Source organism: Sciurus carolinensis, chromosome 3 (genome assembly GCF_902686445.1).
Source record: "Sciurus carolinensis chromosome 3, mSciCar1.2, whole genome shotgun sequence".
In the NCBI taxonomy this organism is placed as follows: Eukaryota; Metazoa; Chordata; class Mammalia; order Rodentia; family Sciuridae; genus Sciurus; species Sciurus carolinensis.
The window spans coordinates 112,312,208-112,325,229 of NC_062215.1; the positions used below are offsets into that span (position 1 = coordinate 112,312,208).

A 13,022-nucleotide genomic window follows, 5' to 3' on the forward strand; every position below is an offset into this window, starting at 1 on the left:
GCAAGTATGTTAAAGTGGAGGCCATGGGGGTGGAGGAGCCATTCCAGGGTAGAAGAGAACTGAGCTTTCGAGTATAGGAATCCCAGAAGTGGAACAAAAGGAGGAGATTGTGATATGACAATGAAAAGAGAATGAAGCTGACCTTTGGTCCTCAGGGCCTCTACTCTTCAAGATAGCATTGACTTTGGCTTTGCTATTTAGCACTTAGCACTGGCATTACTATGTTACACTCTTCTAAACTACAACCTGTGTCCATATTCAAGAAAATGTGCGTTATTATTAAATTAAAATTGTGGTATTTCAGTGTGGTGTATCAAGTTCATTGATGCCCATTTATCACAGATACATCATGTCAACCTAGAATTTTGGACCATATTAAATATCTGCTTGTTCTATTTCTATTGTCTTATTCCTAAATGTAATTTAGTCTGCTTAATCTTTTAGTTATTTGATAGGATAAAGCTCTTCTGGATGCCTGCAAAACATCAACCAGATTTTATATATCTACGACATGTACCACTCCGAAAAGTTCATCTCTTTACAATTATTCAAATGAGTTGCCTTGGCCTTCTGTGGATAATAAAAGTTTCAAGAGCTGCTATTGTCTTTCCCATGATGGTATGAAATTTGCACCAACTCTTTTCCTCTGATTTTTGGGTCCCTTTGGAAACACATGAGCTAAAATTGGAATGAAAGAGTCCAATTGGAGACCCTAGTTTAGGGTTTGAACAACCACTGGAAACCCTAGTATGAACTTTGGCATTAAAATTGGTGACAAAGGTAGGGGTTGAGAGGATCATGAATTTCAGTGATTCATATTAGTATTGTCTGTATTATTCTGAATGTTTGTTATAGTATGAGATAATTTACCCTACATGAAAAAGTATAAACTTCCAAAATTTAGCATCAGGGCATTTTCAAATGAAATTTAATTAAACGTTCCCAACAAGTTTCAAATACTTCAAAAACTATAGTGAATTTGAATGACTCTAAGTTTTAAAATTCTCAATATAGAATGAATATCATATTTATCTCAAGTTTAATGTCAGCCCTAATCAAACTGACTCATTTCTACCAAAAACAACTGAATCTGCATCTCCTACTTTTATTTTTTCAATTTTAAATATTTTATTGTTTTCTTCAGGTGTTAGCTCTGGTATTTGTAAGAAAGTTGATGGACTTCTTATTTACCAAACGAGAACTCAGCTGGTTGGATGATTTAATGCCTGAGAGTAAGAAAAAGAAACTAGAAGATGCTGAAAAAGAAGTAAGTCAGAGAAAAATTAATGTCTCATAAAAAAAAAGAAAGAAAAGCAATAGCTCCTTACAAAACTAAATTAGTGTATTTATCATTAGAAAGTGATTATAAACAACCATGATGGATCGATTTGGAAGTTCAATTTTTAAAATCATGAAGATTTGAACAGAGACAGAGGGCACCAAGATCTCACCTTTGGAAACCAGCCTTTTGTGAAATATACAAATATTTTGTGCATAATTAACTTCCTAAGTGTAAGGATTATTTTTTCTGATTCTTCGCTTGTAGATGGCAAAAACTTGTTGATACCTCAGCACTTAGAAGTTATGGTCATGACTGTGTTTTGGTTGAAAATGTGAAGAGAGAGAGAGAGAGAAAGAGAAAGACTACTGGACTAATATTACTGGTGGTGTTTTTCTAGGAAACAAAGTTTTAATCAAAAGATTCTAGTGAAAAATCAGTTAGGCTTGAAATAGATGAAATGCTTAAAAGGAAATAATGATTTGCATTCAAAGTGATTTAAGATTGAATAAATGTTTGAGAAACTTTTGGGTTTTATTTATCTGCATGGACTACTTATTTATCCGATTCTGTTTCATATGTTAAAACAATTTATTTTAAATTTTATGGCATATATAAAGTTAATATGTTAACTTGGATCTATTTTGAAGACTAATCATAACATTTTTTAAAAGTATGTAAAAACTACAATAAATATAAATGAAAAAAAAGAAAACTTATACAACTTTTAGCAGAGTGATTGAGCTCATAGATTGTAAAACAATTTCTACGTAAATAGAAATAAAATTTAAAGAAAATATTTTGTGAGAATTGTATATTATTTCAATTTTTCTTGTAGGTGGTTTATACATGTATTCAGTTTTCTAATTACAGAATTTTTTTCAAGTCATAGATATATTCCGCCTTCCCATTGGGTAATTCATTAGTTAATAATTCAAGAGTGTTAAGTTTTGCTCATTTAGTGAAGCCAGATTAAGCCACAAAAATCTAATGAAGTTACTGCTCAGAATTTTCTACCAGTATGGCTACATAATGTTATTAATAATTCCCTCCTTTTTCCATGGTATTCCATTGCAGTCAATGGTTTTCACACAGATGGATCATGACGATATACTTTTTTCTTTATAAATATTTCAATATTTCAAAGTGTGTAGAAGGCACACATAGAATCATACTTTTAGTTATATTAACATAATATTAAAATTATAAATTGTCATTAGTTCTTTTTTCTGTTTTATATGTTATTTAAGTATTAGACATTTTAAAAAATACTGTTTTAACTAGGATATTTTGAACCTCTGTTTCTTTTAGGGTCTCAGTAACTGTTTGCTGTTATCCTCAGGAATTATTCAAGAAAAATATGACAGAATTTGGCACAAGTTAAATTTAAATAAGATGGACACCAGACTATTGAAATTCTCATGCCTTAAATTATCCATACTTGATATAATTAAAATTATTCAGATTGAAAAACAACTCTGAAAAGTTACAAATTTTTAAAGAAAACAATTTTGAAGAGAAGGTGTGCATGTGCAAATATTTAACAATGAATCCCAGTACTATGCACAATTAAAATGCAATAGTTAAAAAATTTTTAGATATATAAACTGAAATTTAAGAAAAACCTCATTGGTCAAAAGCTTTGCTCCAGTTTTTCTGATAATTATACTACTTCTAAATACATTCAAACAGTAACTTAAATGTTACTTCGTATTTTCTTGCTTTGGTTTCCTACCAAATGTCTTTACTGCTTACTGACTGAACTAGGTAGCAACATTCCCAGCTATGTATAACCACTGCATCCTAGCATTCTTCTTAGGCTACATCCACATCATGAGATATTGTTACACCTCTTAGAACATCATTCTTAGAATTTAGAATTTTCAAAGTGAAAAAATGCCATGTAATCTATTTATATTATCTTTAATATTCTTCCCTACTATGAATGAAAGTGTCAGATTCTCCATTTGTCTATGAAATAAATAGAACAAGTTGATGGTAATAATAAACTTATTAGAAGTAGCCATTTCCATGGTCCAACTCTCAAAGCTGTGTATATTTGGCATATACATATATATATATAAAATATCTTGCTCTACTCCAACAGGTATTTACTCTTTTCTGATTATGAAGATAACATTTTTAGAAGTAACTAGTGTCACTAAATTTCCTAGAACTCGTGTTTTCCGCAAGTATATAAAAATAGATTACAGATTTATTGGGGTAATTCATGACTAAATCCTTCAGCTCAAAGTTGAGAGGAAAAAAAAAACCTTGTCATACATTCACAGACAAATTTACAGATCTTTAAAATTCAAATAGATTAATACGATGATACTTCCATATAATCCTTATTACATGGACACCAGAATATTAAAATTCTAATGCCTTATATTATCCGTATTTGGTGTAATTAAATTATTCAGATTGAAAAAAAATTTCTAAGAAGTTACAAATTTTCAAAGAAAACAATTTTGTAAGAGAAGGTGTGCATGTGCAAATATTTAACAATGAATCCCAGTACTATGTACACTTAAAATGCACAAGAAAATCAGTAGTAGTCAAGAAATAATCTACAATTGAGCATTAAAATCTAGTTCTGACTAATGCAAAGGCAAATAATTCTGCTTCAAATTGGGAGAGAAAAGAAAGTTTAAAGATGTTTATATTCTAGCCTGGGATTAGTATTTAAGAAGTAGGATCAGGGAAGAGAGTAGGAAGATTTAAGGAGGATGACACTAAAATTTAAGTCCCTGGTTGATTTCCTACTTGGTTGCCCAGATCTTAGTATTTTATTTCTTGAGCTTATGGACTCCACTGGAGGATGTGATCTTCTTAACTGTGGCATCTTGTACCAAGGCCCAGTCTTCCAGGAGATTTTGCATTAAGGTGGCAAATGGACAAGTTCTCCAGAAATGTTGCATTTCTGCAATTGCTCAAATTAATTGAGTAACTTTGATCATGATCTGGCAAGATGGTAAATAGCAGAAATGTCTCAGCTCCCTGAGAGTTGAATTTAAAGTGAGCTCACCTCTTGTCCTTTTGATGATAGTTACAAGCTTGTACCTTTATCCTCTAGGGTTTTCCTATCAGTATCCCATTTATGGTCTTATGGCACTGAAAAAGCATTCATTTGACCTTAAAATTCAATAATGAGTTAAGCAGAATAAATAGCTACACAGGCCAGTCCAAGGTCGCAGAGCTTCTGTTCCAAATTTTCATGTACTTCATGCATATGCATATGCATATGCTTCAGTTTTTAGAAAGAAAGGATTATAATCAGGGTAGAAATGAATATTGGAACCCTGACATTTTGCACATTGCTCTGTGTAAAGGGAAGACTGCAGAATCAAATTCTGGATGTCCAAATGTGCTCAGAGTACCAACATGCCTTCCTTCCTACTTAAATATTCTCTAGGACATTGTACACATTTGACAAAAGGACTATTGTTAAAATCAGAAAATTCCACAGAATGTTTACTCTTGGACAGAGGGTGATGAGGTTAAGCTTAGATAAATCCTGGACATTCATTTCAGCAGAAGGTATCATATTGAGAATTCCTGATTTACTGAAGGTTCACTCTAACACATACACTGTTAGAAAAAGTAGACAAGTAGGGCCTTGTGATCTGTATCAAATGGGTTCATGAAAAATTCCAAGAAATCCAAAAAAGCAATCTAAAAACAAGTGCAGTATGCAAATTACAGAGAATGTCTTACTGTTAAGAAGGGTCAGGATGGGTTGTGGATTCAGAAAGCATGGCCTAATTATTACACAGACAAATACAATTTCTAATTGAATCTTAAGGTGTGGCAAGCATATTCTTCTTCAAGCAGTAGTTTTTCAAAATATGATTCCACTACCTCTGCTACACCAACCAACACCTGGCAACTTGTTAGAACAAAAATTCTTGGGCCTTACTCGAGTCCTACTGAATTAAAACTCTGGGTAGAGGGCCAGGGATCTGTATTAATAAGACCTCTAGGTGATTCTGATGCATGATAAAAATTTGAGATAAGCCCTTTCCTAGAACTACAGAATCCAAATCTCCAGAATATACTCAAGATTCTAAATACAAGATAACACAACCAGGATTTTTCATTTTCGTATTTATAATAATTCATATGTATTTAGAGACAATGAATCAAATATTTTGATGAAAACTATATGTTGCCTCCATGTATTATATGAATTCTATATAAATCCTCCCTTTTTTTAAGCTTTTATTGTTAAAATTTTATGTATTGGCTCTTCTCTGGAAATCATAAAAAATATTTATAAATATTGACATTTTTGGTTATCAGATGTTTGTAGCACCTATTCTATTAGTAGTTGGGGAAGGAAATGACAAGGTCTTACATTCTGTAGACCTTGTTTTCCTCTTGGATAAAATAAGGGAGTTCAACTTGAATTTGGAAATTCCTTCTATTTCTTAAGATACATAAATTCCCAAATTGCTGAATATTTGAGTTGTTTGTTCTTGTTGTTCATACTTTGGAATATTTGAAGGCTCCTACAGAGATACAGACTTTGTTGAAAAATAGATATAATAACAGATGTTATTAGGAAGTGATTAAAGAATAGAGAATTTGTTAGGTGTCATAATATATGAACCGCAAGTTTTGTGTTTTTATGAAATACAGTTCAGATTCACGATAAAACTTGATATATATCATCCTATTATCAAAACACACCAGAATATGACTCCTGTTTTATTTTCCCTTTGAACTCAGCACAGGCCTTTGGGTCTAAATAGGCTAGTTGCTCATTACTATGCAAACATGTCTGATTTATTCCTTCCTTTTATACTTGGTCCACATTATTTCTTTCTACCTACAATTTCTTCCATTCTACAACCTCTGCTACTATACTTCTTTCTTATGGTGAGCCTTCACATCCTCTAAGGGGAGGGTTTATATATTTCTTTTCATTGTCGTATCCAAGTTGCCTAGCAGACTTCCTGTCATGTAGATAATGCTTAACACATATTCATTGAATGGAGTAATTAATGGCTTCTGGATCATTCTTGTTCATGTGTGCCTCGTTCACAGTACATGCTCAGTAAATGTTGGATTTGTTTTCTAAGCCTAACTTTTCCTTCCCTTTACTGGACATAGCATTATTTGCCCTTCACTTATTTTGTATCTGAAAAATGCTTTGATTACCTTAATTAATGTATGACATTTAAATCACAGAGTAAATATTTCTTTAGTCAAATTGGAGAAACCCCTCAAGTATTCTTGGGTAAGTTTTGATCCTCATCCCTTTAATATCTTGCAACTGGGTTCTACCATAACATAGAACTCAGTGTATCTTCGATGGACCCTGTGTAAAAGAAATGCTGAATAGGACTCATTTTGAGATATTTCTGTGGTGGATACCTGATGAGCTTTATGCTCTTCTCTCTCTACTTGCATGATTGAGATAACCTGGGTTGTGATTGTCGTGACAACTAGTGCCTGATTTGACTGCTCCTCCCCAGAAAAACCTCAATTTTTGGCTTCCTCAGAGTGCTGCCTGGGTTGCAGCCGGCCCTCCATCCCCGCTCCAGGGCCCACCCAGCTCCCTTCTGGCACTGAAGGCAGCGGCTGCTCTGCCACCCTTCTCTTCAGATAAGCATGGTTTGGAAATGCTATCTTTAGAGGTGATGAGTTTTTGTTTGGATAGAATTATGACTAGTATAAAGCCCACACATGCTAACAAGCCACAGAGTGCAAAATAATTATTGAAAGCAATTTGAGAGAAAAGTGAAAAATCATCTAAAGAAAAATCAAAATTGTTCACAACACTTTGGCCCAATTTTTTGCTGTTAGATTGAATAGTGATCCTTCATTTTTCTGCTGCTAGGTAGCTTATATGGTGATGACCCTATTCTTCTCTTAAACTTTATTTGCATTTTATTCTTTGTTAAATATTCCTAGCTTCTTGACATGTTTTTCTGACTTGGTCAGAAAAGATACTATATGAACAGTCTTAACCTCTTACTGGGCAACCAAGGACAGATTTACATTTTGTTTTTGATTTTCTTTGTGTAGCCTTTGGAATCATTGAATATCATCTCTTTATGGTCCTCTATGTGTATTAAGGTAACCTCTCCCATAGAAAAAGTAACCTTTTCTACCTGAAAGTACACATATGCTATGCCCATGGGCTCCAGATGTGCCTATAAATTAATATGATATATGTATTATATTCCACATAATCTGATTATTGCAGTTGCAAGGCATGTCTTATTCTAGGCTGCAGATTAGCTCTGCTTATGCTTAAATGGGTAATTTTAAACTAATAGAACTGTACTCATCTTGAATTAGTTTTAATAGTGCTGCCAAATGACAAGGGGAATAGGTATAAAACATAGGTAATAAAAATACATGTCGTGGGCCTTAGAAGAAAAAAATTTCCTTGACAAACAGCTGGGAAAGAGAATAGAATTGGTTCCTAGAATGCAAAGGGGCATGCCATTAGCCACACAGCGTAAAAATGTAAGGTGTCTGAGGGGGAATGTAGAAGTAGAGGCATGGCAGAGCTTATGCATACCCCTGTCCTCTCCATTGCTCTGTAGCCTGGGCTGGGCATAGAGATTCTGTGTGCACCACAACCAAAGCCCCTGCAGAGAGGGCCCTACATTGGCCAGCAGAAGACTGCTGCAAGAGGGAAATGAGGCCTGTGCCCACATCACATTACATATTCATAGGTTAGCTGAAGAAGCACTGAAAAACACTTTGCCTCATTAAATCCAAAAAAGATGGCATATCACATTCAGATTATGGACTGTGCAAATGGAGGGCCAATATTTGAATAAGAGAACCCCAGGTGCTGCCTTGCCTGCCAGGAATAATGGCCTCAACGAAAGGTCATACCTCTCTGGCAGCTGGTTCAGGTTAAGCTGGGTTAAGGAAGTTTAGCTCTGCTAAGCAACTGGAAGAGGAAAGAAGAGCCTTCAGGGTCATCTCCATTTTTTTTTTTTTGTCATCAATGCCCATTTGGGTAGGATCACCTACTTCCTTATGTCTATACATCTTAAAGTCCATTTTGGAGATAGAGTAAAATAATCTAGCATCTTAAAATAGTCTAAATAATTCTTTGAATTTAAGCAATGCCAGTTGACCCATTTGAAAACAAATGCATTAAACAAGAGTTGCAATCTACAGATAACTTTGTGTTTGGATGCAGAGAAAAAATTTAATGATAACATTACTTGAAAATTTAATCAGGATATTTTAGTATGGTAGCCATATGATTATCTTCATTTCCAAAGATACAGTTTAAAATGTTATATATGAAGATATACATTTGTGAATATATAAAGCTTTACACCCTTTGGAGTAGGGTGAAATACTCTCATTGTAAGAAGAAATATAAAGCATAAACAAAAGCTAATGATGTGTCTAAGAGGAATCCAACTATTCATTTCTTTCTCCACCAAAGCATACTTATGTTTTCATGCATCTAGGAGGATATCTTCTACTGTTTCTCTCCAAGTCTCTGGAGCATTGGTTCTCAAAGTGTGGTCTCCAGACCAGCATAATTAATTTTAAGTGGCAACTCATTAGAAATGTAAATTTTCGTGCCCTCTTTACTCTAGATCTACAGAATCAGAATCTCTGAGGGCAGAGGTTAGCAATCTGTATTTTTAAAAGCCCTGCCAGGTGACTCTGATGTAGAGTTTGAGAACTACTGCTCTGAATAGATCCCTCATCTCCTCCTAACAGAGCATTCTGGGATGTAATTTCAATTTTATAACGACAAAACTGATTACATTACCCACACTTTTGTCCTTGGAAATCTGGATTAATTTTTAAAAATCTGTTTGGAAATTAACCATGTTTTACATTGAGTGACATGAAGGAGATTGTTGTTAGCATTTAAATTACTTTGTGTTATGAGATTCTCATTAATTACTTATGTTCTTGGTAGCTAAGCTTTATTGAAAGGACCTGTGCTAGCATTAATAAACGCAAACAAAGTGGAAGGTCTCGAGGTTAATGAGATAATGAAACATTAATCTGTGTTTCTTCTTTAATGTAAAATGGAGATTCATCAGGTTCACTTTATATACTTTGCATTGTCTTTCCAGGAGGAACAAAGTATGCTAGCTATGGAAGATGAGGGCACAGTACAGCTCCCACTGGAAGGGCACTATAGGTAAGATATACACATTAAAAATACATCCATGTCAGTAATAGAATGACTGAGTAGAGTAGATATGTACTCTAAGAATTTCACACCCTGTGGATGCTCATTGAGGTTTGCTGAAGTTGCATTAGAGGAGAAAAAAAACAAAAACTGAAACTAGAAATTTGATTAACCAGGTACTAAGTTCTGCCCATACTGACTGGGTAACTATACCCAAGTAGCATAAAATGATGTGGGGTGGGAACTGTTGTCTGAAATCTTTTTTTCTCATATTTCATGAGGCTTATGAAAGATCCCTTTCATATTCTCAGAGAGTAGCCCCTGAAGTCAGGGTAAGATTCACTTCTGGCATAAGTAAGGTAGGTATTCACTAAATTGATCACAGGTCAATATTTTAACTCTGGGAATTTACCCTTTAAAAAAAAGGCACTTCCAAAATAAAATAATCTATTTCTTATATTAAAGGACTCAGTCATATTAGTCACTTTAGGAAATGTTTGTGCAGGTCCCACAAATATGCTACTCTTCTTTACATACAGTAGGGAAAACCCCCAAATTTTGTAAGTTGTAATGAATGTTTTTGCAAGTATTTGGCCTTCAATATTCTCCCTCTCTCCCTCTCTCTCTCTCTCCCCACCCACCCCTCCCTCTCTCTTGATATAGTTTAGTTTTCTTGTAAATTCTATTTTAAGTACCATTTAGTACTCAATTTTATGGATTCAATGTTCTTAAGGAAAAACAGGGAATAAATTCCTTTGAGGGAGGATTTGTCATAGTGTTAAAAATGAAATAGGAATTTTTTGGAGCTTCAGGTATACTCTAAAATCATTTTTCCTAAAAAGTTTTAAATACATAGCACTTATGGGTGAGTAGAAGTATAGAAGGCATTTTTTTCTTTCTTTCTTTCATTTTTCCTTCTGCAACACTTAAAATCTAAGATCCTCTTGATTTAGTGGAACCTGTATATTCCCAAGTATATTCTATGGAAACCTAGTCTCATGTGGTAACACTTCCAGAAGAGCCTTATATTTAAATAAGTTTGGAAAACATTCCATATTGCGTTCCAGTTTGAAAATTCACAATGTACACCTGCATATGAAATAATCTAATTAGTACTGGATTTTTAAAATGAAAATTTTGTCTAATCTAGCATTTTCTAAACTCTTGCTCATAACCCCTTGTAATGTAATATCATGTAGAACTTGTGTTTCACATGATGATTCTTTTGAAATTATATGATCTCATGTTTTGAGTTACTAGGAAGCTGTCTTTCCAGGTAGATTAGAGGAATTAAAGAGCACCTTTCCAGAATGGGCAAGGCAGAGACCCCAATATTTTTTCATCTTAAATGTTGAGTTGTTGCCTGCTTGTGAACAACCACTAGTTTAGTACATGTGAGGACAGCTTAGGATTTTTGTAGGATGTGATTTTTTCACAGCAGTTTATTTTACCTACACAGGGCAAAAAGAGACCTATTTTCTGTTACAGAAACTTTATTTCACTTGGTATATAATTAATTCCTGCTGCCATTTGGTTGTTTCTACCCCTAGGGATATTTTGCAGCATCCTGGATGTAACCTATAATTGGTACTATTTTAAAATATAATAAAAGCATCAGGTATAGTACAGGCCCTGATACTGTAGGTTCCCTTAGATATATGGAAAGAGCTCTGTCAAAGGCACAGTCTGCCTTCATCTGTTCAAAAAACAATTATCAAGTGAATACCAAATATTCAGCTCTATCCAGCTCTTGGGAATAACATCTAATGAATGATCAAGAATCTTACCCTCATGAAACTTATATTCAAGTAGAGTAGAGATGGAGGACAGAACATAAACAAATGGACAAGTAATATAGTATAGTATTTCAGATGGTGAAAACAAATTGCAAATAAAAGGGATGGGCATGGTGTGAGGAGAAGGAAATAGCAGTTTTAATTAAAGTGGTTGGCAAGGGCCTGAGAAGGTGATGTTGGAACAAAGAGGGGGAAGTGTTGCATGGTGGGATGAAACATTTGGGGGGCAGAAGGAAGATCTAGGCCAAGACCCTGAAGCAGCCAGAAACCTATAGTGTTCTAGAATAGTCAGGAGGCCATTGTACTGTGGCTGGAGAGGAATGAGCCAGGGCAAGATGGAGGAGATGAAATAGAGGGTGAGGTGGGCACAAAACATGATGGACCATTGTGAGGACTTAGAGCTTACTGAGTAAGCAGAAACCACTGCAGGGCCCATGCCTGGAGACCAGGCATCTGCATGGCTGTAAGTGCCAGGCACAGGAGCCTAAGCTGCGCACATGCAGAATCTAATCTGCTCTATGAAACAAATCTTTAAAAACTGTATCCCAGCCAGGTTGTGGTGGTGCAATCCTATAATCCCAGAGACTCTGGAGGCTGAGGTAGGAAGATCACAAGTTCAGGGCCAGCCTCAGCAATTTAGAGAGAACTTGTCTCAAAATAAACAGAAAATAAAAGCGACTGAGGGACTAAGGATATGACTCAGTGCTAGATAGCCCCTGGGTTCAAGTCCCCAGTTCCACCAAATAAAAATAAATAAATAAATAAATAAAATATTATAGTCCAGACCTGTATTTTCACAACTAGAATCTTTTCTTTAGATTTTTTTTTTAGTTTTTTTAGTAATGGAGAGAGCTTATCCATACTTCTTAAATTTTAATTATAAAAAATAATGTAAGATAAACAAAATTTGGTACATACATACAACAAAATATTGTTCAGCCTTAAAAGGAAAGAAATTCTGGCATAAGGTACAACATAGCTGAACCTTGAGGACATTATGCTAAATGAAATAAACACAAGAAGATAAGTACTGTTTTATCCAACTTATATGGGGCACTTAAAATAGTCAAAATCATAGAGACAGAAAGTGTAATGGTGGTTGCTAGGGCCTAGGAGAGGAGGAACGGGGAGTTATTGTTTAATGCTCACAGAATTTCAGTGTTATGAGATGGAAAGGGCTCTGGAGATGGATGGGGGCAGTAGTTGTACGTTATGAACGTATTTAATGACATTTAACTGTGCAGTTAAAGATGGTTAACATGGTAAATTTTCTATTACATGTATTTTGCCACAATAAAAATGGAGAAAAACAATTTAACATAGACATAAAATTGTCCTATATTTAATTTCTATCCTTGAATAACCACAGTTACTTATTTAATGTTTATTATTTCATTTTTGGTAAACTCCTAACTAGAGATGATCCATCTGTGATAAATATTTCTGATGAAATGTCAAAGACTGCTTTGTGGAGGAACCTTTTGATTACTGCCGATAACTCAAAAGATAAGGAGTCAAGCTTTCCTTCTAAAAGGTTTGAATTTTAAAATAATGAGGTTATACTGTCTAATTATTTTATGAACTCAATCCAGTAGCAAAAGAATGATATTGGTTTCCATCAAATTTAGTTCTAAAATGTTTCAGAAAAATCATTTTGAAAATGGTCAAAATTGTCAGTTTTACAAATGTTATTATGTTTTCCAACATTTCATTTGAAAATAAAAAAGCTCACTCCAAAACTAGCACAGTGGGGGGGAAATGGAGGTATAAGTGAATTCTAATGCATGGCATTTTTGGATGTTTATTTTGG

At 34.3% G+C, this 13,022-nt stretch overlaps 1 protein-coding gene across 5 annotated transcripts in view; it reads left to right on the forward strand.

The window, feature by feature from the left end:
- The window catches only part of Slc4a10 (solute carrier family 4 member 10), a 132,507-nt gene that overhangs the window by 112,543 nt on the left and 6,942 nt on the right, over positions 1-13,022 (forward strand). For all 5 annotated transcript variants that reach the window (XM_047543946.1, XM_047543948.1, XM_047543947.1 and 2 more), the window contains 4 exons: positions 445-618; positions 1,145-1,267; positions 9,358-9,425; positions 12,630-12,746. In XM_047543946.1, the coding sequence (XP_047399902.1) occupies positions 445-618; positions 1,145-1,267; positions 9,358-9,425; positions 12,630-12,746 (482 nt within the window). The remainder of the gene's footprint in view (positions 1-444; positions 619-1,144; positions 1,268-9,357; positions 9,426-12,629; positions 12,747-13,022) is intronic.